At 49.6% G+C, this 15,081-nt stretch overlaps 1 protein-coding gene across 7 annotated transcripts in view; it reads right to left on the bottom strand.

Moving 5' to 3' along the window:
• Positions 1-15,081, bottom strand: part of CACNA1D (calcium voltage-gated channel subunit alpha1 D) — a 304,424-nt gene that overhangs the window by 7,611 nt on the left and 281,732 nt on the right. For 4 of the 7 annotated variants that reach the window (XM_043587641.1, XM_043587644.1, XM_043587642.1 and 1 more), the window contains 4 exons: positions 3,229-3,345; positions 2,174-2,541; positions 1,451-1,477; positions 142-291 (listed from right to left, as the gene is read on the bottom strand). In XM_043587641.1, coding sequence (XP_043443576.1) covers positions 142-291; positions 1,451-1,477; positions 2,174-2,541; positions 3,229-3,345 — 662 coding nt within the window. Of the gene's footprint in view, positions 1-141; positions 292-1,450; positions 1,478-2,173; positions 2,542-3,228; positions 3,346-15,081 lie in introns of those variants that run through there. The other 3 variants (XM_043587643.1, XM_043587645.1, XM_043587647.1) reach the window with 2 other exon arrangements.

Here is a 15,081-nt window from a genome sequence, read left to right as displayed (position 1 = left end):
TTCCCTCTGGCCCAGAGTCTGTGCTCTGCCTCACTTCCCAGGGCAGGCCAGGTGTAGTGCACGTGGGCCCTGGCTTCAGGGCACGAGGGGCGGGAGACAGCCAGGCCTCCTACCGTCAGCCCGAGCCGCAGAGCCGCTCACCTGCTCCCGGCCGGTGAGCCGGCATCCTCAGAGCCCTCCTCACCACTGAAATACTCCTGCTCCTCCAAGCAGCGGGGGTCGCTGAAATAGCCGTGTACCTCTGGATCTTCCCGGCAAATAGTTGGGAACTGCTCATCTCCTGAGTCAGACCTGCGGTTGCGAGACAGGGCCTGAGCGCCCAGGCAGGCGGCAGACACCTCCCGTAGCCAGGCCGCGGCGGGAGGCCAGCTCCCCCCGCCCCCCACATGCCCCTGACTTCTCCCCGGTGCACCCGGGACTGGACTGCTCAGGCTCCACGTGTGAGCACATCTCTCTCTCGGTACCCTGCACGATGCCGGCGCCAAACCACTATGCCCAGGGGCCACAGCGCCAAAGGAGTCGGTGTAATTTGGGGGAAGAGAACAAGGAAATGGACATAGAGGCCTGCAGGGATCCGCAGTCCCAGGGAAAAGGCTCTGATCCTTCCTGCCCTGGCCTGTGTGACTTCAGGGTCTGGAACAAAGAGGACCCCTAACCAATTTCCCATTGCATCCATCCCAGGAAAAGTCACAGGGGTTTGCAACTCAGTGTCCCAGGGGGACTCACACGTGTGACACCTGGCTTGTTTTCAAAGCCTGCCTTGCCCACATGGCAAGACTGTCATGCTGTCTCCCTGAAAGCCACCGTCCTGGCCTCGGTCCTCAGGAAAACCAGCCAGGCTCTGTTATATCAACTCCCTCCAAAGAGAGGACTGTGCTCCCTCCAAGTTCATGCTCTCAAGTTGCTCCTGAGCAGCTGGTTTCTCTTGATACAATGAAAGCAAGAGACCAAGCCCCCCGTTCCCAGGAAAATGATCATCCCACTCACAATTCAACCCACTTTAGCAAATGCGTAGCAGGGTACACAGCACAGACGTTGGGGGCTCCAGGACAGACAGAGAAGATCTGGTCCCTGGTCTTCAGGAGGTTGGGGTCACTTTCTTATCAAGTCCCCACAACAGGCTTGAACTCAGAGAGCAGCAGGCACTGGCCGGCCTCCCCGGGGCCAGGCAGCCGGAAGTGCACAGTGGGCTCTCCCTATGCTATCATGAGGCCAGTGGGCACACTGGCGCATCAATACCAGCACATTCTTGGCTGTAACAGACTGTGTAGTCTACACACATATGGACCTCAAAGCTCATTTGCTTAGAAAAGCAGCAGCTACCTCTGCCCCTGGAGTCCACAGGCCCAGGCAGTTGCCTCTAGGGAAGTTTCATCCCTCAGTGTTGAGAGGCCGGTAGGTCACACTTACGACACAGAGTATTTAACACACAAACGCAATGAGCACATACCTAATGTAAGTTTCATAATAGCGGGTTCTATCCAGGACAAGCATAACATGGGAGGGAGGGAGGGAGAAGATAAAAGTTAAATCCTTCCAACAAAATTTAAAATGCAGATATCAGGCTAGTTTTTAGCACAGAGGTCAGCAAACTATGGTTTATAGGCCATATACTGTCCATGAGCTATGAACGGTTCTTACTTTCAGAGGATTGCAAAAAACAAACAAACAAAAAAAAACCCAAAGGAATAAAAATATTTCATCACATGTGACTATATGAAGTTCACATTGCAGTGTCTGTAAATAAAGTTTTATCGGGCTATGGCTGCACCCATGCATTTACACATGGTCTATGACTGCTTTCTGTCTACAACAACAGAGCTCAGTGGCTGCAATGGAGATTGTATGGTGCCCCAAACCTAAAATGCTTACTATGTAGCCCTTTACAGACAAAGTTTGCCAACCCCTGCCCCAAAGTATGTTGGCATCACTGGGGAAGGTAGAGCCTGTAACTGCTGCTGTTTCAGGGGGCATCCCACTTGGATGGCTGGTGGCCCTTTATCTTCTGGGTGCATCACTGGCTAGTGCCTGACGAGGCTGTGAGCTCACAGTACTCCCAGGTTCTAGTGCAAATGCCTCCCAGGAATCTCCCGTGTGTGCCAGAGCACAGGGGAGAAAAAATTGCCTTGGGCAGACACTACATTACCAAGTGCAAACACATTTTAAAGGTTACCTTTTAATACTGGACCTTCTTTGAGCCTCACGGTCACGCTTGTGGGAGGAGTGATGCCCATTTTCAGACATATGCTCAAGGTTCCCAATGCTGGGCCGCTTTCCAGGGGCAGCTTTGGACATATTGGCATTATTGAGATTGGCATTTGTTGAGCTGGGAGCTTGCTTTCCTATGGAATTATGGTTATGATGGTTATGACACACCGAATTTCCTGCTGGAGGAAACAGCGGTTTCTCAGTATCACTTGCAGGTGGAATTGAAGGCCTTTGGACATGCAGGGGACGGTGGGTGGTATTGGTCTGCTGAAGGGAATCTCTCCTATCACTATTAACATGATTGACATGGTTTCCAAGCAGGGCACCATTTCTCTGCAAAATAATGGGAGACAACACCAGGTAATTTAACAAGTATTTGATGCAGGCTAGCTATGTTAGGTAACTTTTTCTACACGAAAAACAAATTCTAGGTAAGCTCCGTAGGATCCCTGTAAAACAATCTGAGTTTCTCACAGATCAGGGTGAATGTGTCTGCGTGGCAGCTGGTCCCCCCTGAAATGAGGAAGGTTACCGATTCCTGAGCTGGGGAGCAAGCTCTTGGCTATCACACGAGTGCGCTCTTGCAGTCGCTCCAAGTTGAGGTGACTTATACCCAGCACGGCTGGCTGGCTGAGGTTGGGCAGAAGGCATACTCTCGGGCTGAGGGGCTGGGGGCCGGCTGGCAGGTCAAAGAACTGGCCCAGGGAAGAAGGGGGTGGTGCAGGTAGGCAGCTGCTAGTGGGACTCAGGATGCTCAGCCACACTGGCCAAGCGGCCGTGGCCAGGCTCCTCTGAAGCTGCTAGTGTGGGACAGAGGGGTGAGCTCAGGAATGGAGCAGGCCTGGCCCTAGAGGAGGTGCCGAAGGTCTGCTGTGGGGAGAGCACAGTCCATAAGCCCCTCTAGGCCCAGGGGCTGCTTTGCATTCTCCAGGCTCTTTTGTGGATCACCGACTGCCCAAACTGGAGTCCTGCCCCACTATTTCCAAGTGGCCAGTGTGTAGCTAGGCGTGGAATAATTACTTTGAATACATCTTCTTCTTCTTCTCGTTTTGTTTCCTCCGGCTCGTCATCTTGCAAATCACATGATATAGCACGCCGGATTTCTGGCCCAATGTCATGCAGTGTCCTTAATCCTGCCTAGATCAACACAAATGGCAAAACGGATTAGACAACATGGATGCGCTGGGCCCGGCCTGGATCCTGGCTCTGCTCCTGCCTGATTCAGCGGTGGGAAGGGAAGTTTCTCCAAAGGCAACCTGGGGAACTGACTGCTCGTGTGAATGTGACTGAAGGGTCCCTGAAGCCCCAGGGTCGAAGGATGTGGTCAGGAATTCGAGACGGTCCTAGGCTGGGATGCTTGAGGTCTTCAACCCAGTAACCTCCTTCTCAATTACCTGCACTTGTAGGGAGCAATGTCTGCCGTGGTCAAGAGCACATGTTCACGTCTAAATGACAGAAGGATGGCCTGCAGAGTCCTCTCCCAGAGCCCCAGAGGGGGCAAGGAACACAATCAGGCCATTCTACAAGGACTCACTGGCTGTGTCCAGGATAAGGAGGTCTAAGTCCAAGTACAAGGGGGCAAGCCGACCAAGTAGCCATCAGGGCCACCGGTTCTGCTAGAAAGCCATGGGAACAAGGGAGTGACACCACACACTACAGTCACCAGCACACTCAGGACCATGACGAGATGGGTCGACACGCACACAGACCTGGGCCGCTGTGCAGCGCCAGCCTCCATGGCCATCCGTGGTGCCCTGGCCTGTAGCCTGGGGTCAGGCCAAGAACTTGCCAACAGTTGGATCATCCTCTTGAAGACCACAACACATTGAAAGGGGCTCACCAGCCTCTGGAGGCTGTGCAGGACCCACCAGGTGACCCCTCCTAGGCCCTCGCAGACATACTCCTTTTCCTGAGACTCTTGCAGTTGGCCTACCTTATATTGGGCCCCGGTTCCACTGGGTTCCATGGGGACAGGCCCTGGGAGGAGCCCTTCTGTTGTTCTCCACTTTGTTAGGAGAACATTACAGGTGCTTACGCTATACATGGAGAAAGTGGAGTTGCTGGCTCTGAGAAAATTATATTTTGACCATCAATTTGAAGAAAAATTGTATGCTGACTTTAAAGACTAATAGGGACAGTACAGCTACTTTATCCCTTTTCAAAGAAAGACTTACTTCCTGCCTGCCAGCAGGCCTAAGCCCACCTGTTCTATATCTGGGCAGGACCACCTCATTTGCTGGCAGTCCTTCTGCAACTCAGCAGCCACACTGGAGCACGAACCCCAGCCGTATGGGGCCGCATCTGTAGTTAAAACTCCACATCAGGGTGGTCAGCAGGGGAGCCCTGGGCCTAGAGGTAGGTCATCGGGGGGAGGGGCCTACCTCCCAGCCCTTCCTTCATGAGCCCCAGCAGTGTGAGTGGGGAGGGGAGGGGGTGGAGGGGGTGGTGGTCACGTCTGGCCAGATCCCACAGGGCTGACCCCCCTGGTGTGGGAACGCTCAGAACTGGTCTTCTCCAGATGCCAGTGGTGACAGTAATTTAGGATGTAAAGTCCTATAGGAACTTCCTAAGAGGCTCCTGTGAAAACAGCCTCATTCACGTGAGTTGATGCTGTTTAAAACGGTATACCAGGCTAGGTCTGGTTTGATCCATTCCTTGGATAGAGGAGGAGGGGGTCTTTCCATTTCGTGAATTGTGGGCATGAAAGAGCTGCCAGATTCAGAGCTCTCAGGTTCTTGGCTAGGAATGCTGTGGTCTTGTAGGGGAAAGACACACATGTCGTGGGGCCAAACCTGGAACAGTCTGCGGCATGGTCAGTGAGGCTGCCTCTCACTCTCCTGTCCCTCCGACCACAGGCATGAGATGCACGCACATACGCAGACATGAACACACTCACATATATGCACACACACACACGCTTTCCCTCTCTCAGATCCCCAGGGCCAGCACATCTGAGCCAGGGGAATCATCTGGCTTGGAGGTAGACCCACTTGCCATTCTCTTGGAAACATCAAGAAGGCAACTCTAATGTCAAGTGGGGGAAAGCTCTTTCACATGGAGCTGCAGGCATGTGCAGGAAGGTCAAGCCTAGCACTATCGAACAGCCTGCGGCTCAATCGTTCAGTGTCTTCCAGAGCACGGTCATCAAGGGAAGGTGAGCTAAGTCAGGGTTTCGTCGTCTGGTTTTGGATCACAGAGCGGAAAGGGCGATCACAGATCTGAGGCTCCCAAGCCAAAGACCAGGTTTGAGACACCCACTGCCTTGTCCACAAAATAAACAAAGCACTAAGTCAGTAGCCCCAGGTAAATTATGTATATGAAAGCATGTCACGAGGCACCACGGGCTAGGAACACTCCTGAGGTTGAGAAACAACAGATAATCCTATTCACTGTCATTCAACTGATTGGACTGGGTCTGATTAAAAGAAATAGAAAACTATTTATTTGGATAATTTTTAACATCATCCTCTGTTGACGGGTTGACATTTCACTGAAATACACATATAACATAATTGCATCATAAAAACAAAAACGGTCTCCAGCATGTCTTCAATGGTACACAAGATCAGGAGAGTGGTGAACAGACACAGGACAGAGAATTTGTTTGCAACATAAATCATGGAGAAAACTGAGAGGCGGCTCAAGAGGCCACTTCCAAGGACAAATAATGACAACATATTTATTAAAGAGACATCAAAGGAGGATAGAAAGCATCACCCTTCCTCGACACAAAAGCAGAGGTTTAGAGATCATGCTTATGTTTTGCTTGCTCCACGCAGGAAGAAACACATCTTCTGCGAGTCAGGGCCTGACTTGACTCTTTCACACGGGATCTGGGGAAGGATGGGGAGGGGGGCTATGGGAGGTGGGGTGTCTGGGAATGAAGGAAACAGATGTTCCCAAACTTGAACTGAAATGAAGCTTAAGCACAGCACCCTGAATTTATTACATATCACAAAACATGGTAATGAAATTTTTCTAGCACACATATCAAGCTAACAGGTAGCTTAGGCTGCTCCAAAGTTTCCATAGGCACAAATTCCAATCCCAGAAAACTATCTTAAACTCTTGAAAAAATTACTTTTTTTCATACCACTAAAAAAAAAACAAAACATTTTTTTTTTAAATAAACACTTTACAACCAGTAAAACGATCTGTTCTTTCATTTTTCATATCGGTGTCTACCTCAATCAGCAAAATACTACTTTAATTTGAAACGTGGTCATTTAGCACTTAAACCAACACAATGAAAGCTGTATAGTCATTCCATTAACATCACAGTAGAATTATGGTTTTGAATAAACACAGAATTGCTATAAAATAGAAACATTTTTGATTTAAGATGTCCAATCATATAAAATATTAAACAGAATCAAGCCTAGTTTCTGGTTGATTTTTAAATGCTAGATGGTATCATAAATATCTTTTAAAAAAAGAAACGTTGGCGCTTTGCCCGTAGACTGCTGCTTTAAATTTTAGACACCATTTAATTGGAATTTTATAGATATTTACTCTATAGAATGATTAGGTCACCCAAACAAACAAACAAACAAAAACAAACTATAAAATCTCTCTAAATATTTCTGAAGCAATAGCATAAAACTATGGTATTTTAACATCAGATATGAATATTCATTTACCTTCCTTTCTCTCACCCACTGTTAGAGTGAGTTCTCCCTACCTGGGTGCATGAGATGCCGTGCTGGCTGCCTTCCTAAGCTAGCTCTGTCAGACACACCAGGAGCCGCCGGCTCTCAGCACCAGAGAAAGCAGAGACAGACGCCAGAACACTCCCCCGAACATACACTGTAACAGTGGAGATAAGAGATGTGCGTCTCCAGTCGGGACCGGGCCGGGCCATTCATCTTCGGACGCCAGTGCCAGGCTTTCAGACTCCAGCCAAAGACCCCCCCTGTCTGCTATAGCCTGTTCTCCATCACAGGCTTCGCTTGGCCAGGGCCGGCCCTACACACCCGTCTCATTAAAGGCAAGTTCTGATTAACCCTTTAGCAGGATTCAGCCCCTGTTGCATCAGAGGGCATTGTTTCAGACTAGCTCCATCAGAAGAAAGAACTGGAGACTGAATTCTTATAGAACAAACCAGCTCATCTACAAGCTGTCCTTCACTGCCCCCGCAAACACACAGGCACACATAGCACACACGGGCACACCCTTTCTTTTGTCATCCTTTTCCTCCAGGGAAAATGTGACAGTGGGGCCTTTGCGCCCATTATGCACCGTCCTTGAGTCATATGTAAAGGGTTAGAATCAAGAGCGCGGCACTCCATGGGCCACCCACAGGGATTCTGATCCTGGCTGAAAGGTCAACTGTAATGTCACTGCCTAAGTGACTCCTGGCATCGCACTCAGCAGGACACATCAAGTTTGTTACCACCACTTTGAAAGATAAAGGAATCTTTTTAAAAAAAATTTATCTAAAGAGATCTATGACGTCTCCCTGCAAGCGATCTGACAGACCTATCTGAGCAACCTTGATTCTTGGTTGTAGTCTGACACCAGACTCAGAGCAATTCCTGCCAGTTTCTTGATAACGGAGTATTACTTAAAGTTCAGCAGAAGCCTCAAATCATGATTTCTATTCTGTTAGCATCTTTGTACCTGCCATAATGATCTCACATACTTTATCCCACTATATCCCGGGAAGCCAGGATTATCCCCATTTGGTTGAGTGGCCTGCCTGACTGACGAGGGCTCAGCTGGGACTCTGGTCCCCAGGCCTGCCCCACTCCGACCACCACCAAGACAAAGCCATTGAGTCTCCAGGAGCAAGGGCTGGGATGGAGTCTCAGTTGTGTGCTCACTTAGCCCTGTGACCCCACACATGACCTCAGTCAAGGTTAACCTTCTTCCATCTAACCTTGCATCACTAAGGTCAACAGGGAAGTGGACCAGTGATCATAAGGTGTCAAGAAAACTGAACCTGTACTTAGCACACGTCCTGGTCTCAGCTGTGCCACTCTGAGGAGTACCGATCTTTGAAAACACTGTCTATCACACAGACCCCCATTCCTCCAGATCAGCACAGGCACGGGGGTATGACCTACGACGCTCCATCTGAACTTAGCTGGACACAGGGCTCACAGGTAGCTTTATGTCTAGTCAGTGGGTTGGGCCTCGGGTGGCACCTGGGAGGGACAAAAAAGTTCAAGGTAGGGGCAGTGCAATATGCAGGAGGCTCTCTCACTAGGGACATCCTAAAAAGGCTCTAGTACCCTTTCCCTTTGAGGGGAGGAGTATGTGGGATCATTTCCCTAGAGCAGCAGTTCTCAAAGTGTGGCCTGGGGACATCTCCAGGGACTGACGAGTGGACTGTAATGTCCACACTACCAGGACATTCTTTGCCTTATACACGCATTCCCTCAGAGCACAATGGGGTTATTCAAAGGCTATACGACATGCGAGGATGTCACCTTCCTGGTACCTTTGTGCATGTATATTCTGTATTTTGAAATTTTCTGTTTTATTTTTTAATGTAAGTACTGATATACAAGGGCCCTCAATAATTTTTAAGAATATAAAAGAGACCCGGAAGTTTGAGAACGGCTGACAGCTCATCCCCAGACAGGCCACACAAACCTTTCTTCAGGCCCTGGCCCCTCACCTTACCTACGATTCCTGTGGTTCTGCTGACCTTTCTCTGCTTTTAGAAGAAATGTCCTTATCAGGGCTTCTTTTGAGCTAGCCTTTGGCACTTCTTAATGGGGATTGCCTTCACCATGGCCTTAGAATGACGTACCCTTCCGTTACCCCAAATAGTCACCTCTCTTAGATGTGAGGTATGCCACAGAGAACGAATTTGCACAGTTCCCAACCTAGGAACTGTTAGTAGTTGACAGTAAGCTCCTTCCCATGAAAAATTGAATCATGACATACGAGGGCTAATGAAGGGTGTCAGATTGGTATCATTCAATAGCACACCATGATAATTAAGACCTTTTGCTACTACATAGTATCACCTGCTGTAACTTCTGTTCAGTAATTCTATCTTCTCAAAGTCTTTCGAAAATAATTACTATTATTGTCAGAGGGAAAAGAACTCCTGCCTTTCAGAAAGAGAACAGAAGGCAGTACCCAATAATCCTACGAATTTATAGTTGGGTCCCGCCATAGTGTAATCTATTTATGAACAGCCAGCCTGGTGCCCAGTCTCACAGGTTGTGATGGATACTGGCCTGCATCCTGTCTTCTATCCAGGAGCTTAAGAGTTTAGCACCATGGATTCTGGTGTTGGGTACCATGTTTGCTGAGTGGGGGAAGATTCTCAGATAACTTGAGTTGTCTCCTGCAACGTTTCTACACTCAAAGCTACACTCTTCTGGCAAGGTTTAAGGAGGAAGGACAGAGGCGTCTGCAGTCTGACTGGACGCCAAGTTTTAGGGAAGCCTTGTTTCCCTTTTGAGTTGAAGTCGGAGGTATACCTCCTGACTTCTGGCTGTTTCCATGAACTGCCCTTGGCCAGCAGCCACAGTCAGTGCCGTCACTGAGCAAAACAGCCAGGCCCATGTGGGGCCAGAGACTCTTGTTTCATTTAAACCATTCCCTAATCCCATCTAGAAAGTTCACTGCTTTCTAGTTTTTCCTTATTTGGAAAGACTGCAGAGAGGCGTGTGGAAATGCCTGCCATGCACACTGCTTGGGGGCTGTCCTGCTGAGACTTTACCCTACGGAGACTCCATTTAGCAGTTGGCTGGTCACAGTGGACCTCTGAGACAGGGCCCCTTGATAGTTTAATAAGCTTGACGTTCTGGTGGATCAGAAACAGGGGGTCATTTATCTGATGGGGAATTAGCCCCACACCTGTGCTCCCAGGGCTGACTAGCCTCCTTTTCAGGGACGATACACCAAATTCTTAACAAACGACACATCCCAAGCACTCCCTGATCGGGGCAGAGGAGACCTTCAGACCAGAGCACAATCCCAGAAATCCCTGCTACAGCAGGCATTAGCCTTTTACCGCCTAGACCACAGAGGGATGTGGAGAGGGGCTAGATGTTGGCAGGGGGGCCACCGCTGTGAAGTGGCATGTACAGACAGGCTTCAACATCTTCGCAAGGGGTGCAACCATCCCGCGGTGTGCTGGCCGGCTTTCAACCCCACCCCACATCACTGCCCTGGGCGCTGCGTGAAGTCAGACCTGCTCTTTGGCCCCGCAGACTCTGCTGTGAGAATCCATAAAGCCCACCATGAGCTCCCAGACTTACAGCAGTCTACACAACGGGAGCAGAATCAGGGGCCGGACCTGTTTCTATGAGTGAGGCCAGGGAATCCACTTAAGTGCAGGCAGGCCAGACCACTGGTAACATAAGCCACTGGGACCAAAGGGCAAAGGTCACAGTACAAAAGACAACACTGGAACAGCCCTCAGGGCTGGGAGGGACCCGACAGCTGTGCCCAGGATGGGCCTGTAGGCCTTCCACTAACACAGTTCTTCCTGTCGGTGACACCACTTGCCCACTTGAGCTGCTCCTGCACAAGTGCAGCCAGGAACAGGGTTTCCCCATGTTCTGCCGGCCCTGTCCACCACCTTCCCCATGCCCCCTCATGCACGCACACACACGCACACAGCTTCGTCTGCACTGACCAGGGCAGGCAAAAGGGGCTTCTAAGCCTTCTTTTCTCCAGGTGCTTCAGAAACTTCTAGTTTTCACACTACAGTTACTTTTGAATATTGATTTCAAAACTCAGGTTGGCTCCTCTGGGGGTCTTGGGCTCAGCACTGGATGTACAGACCTCCTTAAGCACTGCTTGTGATCGGCTGAGAATTTCACACGGGACTCCCTCATGAAGCAACTTCTCAGCAAAAGTCTACCATTTGTAAGATGTGAAAACACGACCTGTACAGGTACCTCTGTGTACATCTGTATACACTTCCCAGAGATCTTTGAAAGGGGAGAACTCTCTTTCTCAGTGGATAACTACAGTACAGAACAGAAAAGAGATCAAAGAAAAACAAGAATTTCTTAAAGTTCTGGTAGTAAACAGGCATAGGATATTATTATTGTTGTAGTCTTAATAATAAGCAATTATACGTTCAAAGTGCTTTACAATCACTTAGCTATTCCTCACAACAGCCCTGTGAGGTAGGTCGACATTATTACCCCCATTTTACAGATGGGGAAACTGAGGCACAGAGAGGTTAAGTGTCTTGCCCAAGGTCACGCAGCAAGTGAACGCTGGAGCTGGGACTAGAACCCAGGTTCCCTGACTCCCAGTGTCCTTGAAACTAGACCACACTGCTTCCAAAGAGGCATCCCCAGACTGGCTTTGAGCACGAATTAAAGACGGACAATGTTGGATGAGGTTTGGGTGTGGTGGTGTTTCCCGTGGACACGTTAAGATGGAACCTGAGGTGTTACCTGGACTGGTTTGGGCATGCGGGTGTATGTGTTAGTTTAAATGGTGTGTCTGAGCTTCCTGGCCTGCCCACTTCTCACGCATTCTGGACGGGGTCACTGCAGAGAGTGGGGGCCGGAGGGTCAGTAGGTCATGGCAGACTGGCATATAAAAGGAACTCTGTCAGCTCGGCGCCAAGGGGCCTGCCAGTCTTTGGGAGTTCGGACAAACTAGGGACGCAGAACTTTGGAACAAAGTCAGCTGCCCACCTTAGGCAGGTCTGCTTAATCTTTTTATCGTGTTATTTTTTACTGGCCAGCATCAGGAAGTTGTGTTCATTTCATTCTCTGTGGGGCGGCTGCCCCCCTCCTTTGCTCTCTCTCTCTCTCTCTCTCTCTCTCCCTTTCTCTGAGTCTCTGCTTGGAGGGGAAAACTGTTAAGCCTTGCACGTTCCCTTTCATGAAAAAGAGCCACCGTGAGCAGCGTCCGCGACAGGAGGCCATGGCTCTGCAGATGAGCCACGGCCCCGCTTCCGCCTTCTGGAGGAGTGCTTTGCTTGGAAGGGGTCTCCCTGGGGCCTTGGGTTTGCTTTTTTTCTGCATTTCTCCCGAAATGCTGTTTCAGTAGAAATAAGCCCACTTGAGACTTTTCCCTTTCAAGGCCTTAGCCACAAACGCCTTCCGACTAACGAGCTTGGTGCTGTAGCTCAGGCAGAAAATTCTAAAGCATCCGTTCAAGCATCTGAAACAAACGAATCAGCCAGTGAAATCTCATCTGTTAGCATCTGTTCTCTTCTTAGATTAAAAAAGAAAAAAAAGAGCCTTTTTTTATGGCTTTAAATGGACTCATGCTTTTAAAAAAAGAAAAATACCTCACTATGTTTTCAACTAAGGTGCCTAGGTAACAGGAGTCTGACACTGCACAGGTTAAGTGTCTGTGGCGTGAGTTCCCCTCTCTTTCTGCACCGAGCCTCCCCAAGGTGACCACGTCAGGGCACACCAGGGACTAAGAGTCACTGGGTTCCCGTGTGCCACCCCCGCGTCCGCTCGACCACCTGCATCCCCATCTGTCAGCTGGGCCGCGGGCTTTCACATAAACCCTAATGACTTCGTTCTTTACAAGCTGGGAATAATGGTGTCCTCCCTCAACCCAACTTCCAACCAGGTGAGGAAGAGACCATCCCGCTTAAGTCTCCCTGTCATTAACGAAGGGCAGGCTCCCATCTGGGATGCCTGGGGGATAAGTCTCCTTGGATCTCACCAGAGTGTCTTGCACAAAGGAAATCCTTGAATGTTGAAAGAAAAAGAAATGAACAAAACTTTTCCCACTTTGGGATTTTTTTTTTTTCTTATCCATGAGACACTGGACTAATTCATGTCTGTATCTTGCATGGAAGTCTTCATCTGGAAGGTCTGGTGGGGCTTTACTATTTGAGGGGAGGAGACTGAGCGCTTTCAAGGCTGCAGAGCTGCGTTCCTTTGTTTACTTGCTCTTGGCGGAAACTTGCGGGTCAGTCGGATGCAGCAATAATGGATGAACAGCAGATGTGGGGTCAAACTCAAGTGAATATGGCACATGGGGGGTGGAGGTGTGTGGGGGGAAACAAAAAGGCAGCCTGATGCAGCTTCTCTCCCACCCGCTCTCTTCCCACAGAGGGTGGGAGAGAAGGCTGGCTTTAATGAAGATGGATGGACAGATGGAAACTGCACACTCATTCAGACCACAGAGGCCAGAGGACACCGGGTGCCGAGCTCCTCCCCACACACGGATCCAGGAGCTCAAGCCATTCTCCCTCATGTAGAAGGGGACACCGCAGCGGGTCTGGACAGAGGGAGACCAGACGGAGCCCATGGGGTTGAGAACCACAGTGCATCTGTGTGCCCTTGAGAACCATTCCACGGGGAGCAGAGTGTGTGGACCAGTGGTGATCCCGCTCAGACAGACTGCACTCTACGCAGCACAAGCACGCACATGCCTACGTCCTCCTCCCGCGCTCACACTCCACCTGCCATGAGCAATCCGTCCGTCAGCGTGTGACGCCCGGGCGCGGCGAGAAGCAGCTCATCCCGCTTCTCAGCAGACCACGCCCACGTCCGTGTGCTGGACCTAGTGACACTGTGGGTGCCGCTGTCATTCGACCCTGTGGCCCTAGCTCCACGGCATCACATAATATTTCATCACACAGAGAGGAAGAGCCTCCTTGCGCTTACTAAATGTAGAGTGACAAATCACATTTAAAGCCACTTCTAGGGCAGAGGAGGCCAAAGATGTAATTAGAATTATCCTTCAAGGAGACACAAATTTTCTATTTTTCATGTTTGCTTCAGAATCCAAAGCACTTTGAGAATTTATCTGTCAAGATCACGAACACAATTTAATTTTCTAGGCTGTGTACTCAACGTAAATTACAGTCATAGCCTCAACTCCAACCAGGTGTAGATGTGCTGGTATTATCATCTAACAGGAAACGTTTGGATTTCGCCAGGGAAATGAAACACTTTCTACAAACAACAAAATGAAAAACGTTTGGGAGAAAAACATTATCACAACACATAACGTAATTGTCTTTTACCCACGACTTACAAACGTAGTTTTAGCATCATTTGAACCTGCAACTTAAAAGACTCAGGGAAGCCCATCCATGAAATGTGATAATTAATTACTCAGCCATGTGTTGTTTTTCAGGTTTTAAAACATCAAGACACAATATCCAGCCACTAGAGCAGGAACTGAAGCCATCTGGTTGCAAAGTCTTGGGGATTCAGGAAAGGGAAAACTCTGTATCCAGGTGACCATCATACATGCCTTCCCCAGAAAACAGAAGCGTCTCATAACATGGACATTACGGTTACTGGAAATTATGGCATAACCATCCATGAAAGAGTATGTTTCCCCCTCCAGAGAAGTCATCAGGTCCTACCAACCCCACCAACTAGAATCTGAGAATAGCAAGCAGTTTCCTACAGGCGGAGGGAACCATGACACTCTGAAATCCAGCCAGTCTAGGTCTCCAGGCCCAAGGCTGTTCAAGGAAGCTCCTTCAGAAACTCGTTCATCACACCTCCTCCTTGCACCCAACCTGGCCACGCTGCTCTCAAGAGCCCACGGATGGACCAGAGGCCCGTTCAAATCTGTAAACACGTCTTTTCTGTTTGCTTCGTCTCTCTAAGGCTACTTGTGAACTGTGATCACTTTTGAGGACTGGCAGGGCCAGAAGAGAGAGTTTTACTCGCAAACTCCACAGCCTGAGATGGCAGTGGGCCATTGGACCGGGCCTCTGATTCACTGAGCCACCTTTAGGACAGGCGATGAGAGAAACAAAAGACCAGAAACTGTCTTTAGTTGCTTCCCCTAGCTCTGCGGCTGTCTGGGCAGAACAGAGGCTTCCTCATGAATCCTCAGGTCACTGTCACACAAGGTCATCTGCTAACCCAGCATCTGCATGTGCACCACATTTCTTCACTCACGGCCATTCATGCTCCCATTCTCTCTCTCAGCGAGGCCACAGACCAGCCCTCA

The sequence above is a fragment of the Prionailurus bengalensis genome, chromosome A2, assembly GCF_016509475.1.
Source record: "Prionailurus bengalensis isolate Pbe53 chromosome A2, Fcat_Pben_1.1_paternal_pri, whole genome shotgun sequence".
In the NCBI taxonomy this organism is placed as follows: domain Eukaryota; kingdom Metazoa; phylum Chordata; class Mammalia; order Carnivora; family Felidae; genus Prionailurus; species Prionailurus bengalensis.
The sequence above is the reverse complement of the archived record's forward strand: the minus strand, read 5'-3'. Positions and strand labels throughout refer to the sequence as shown.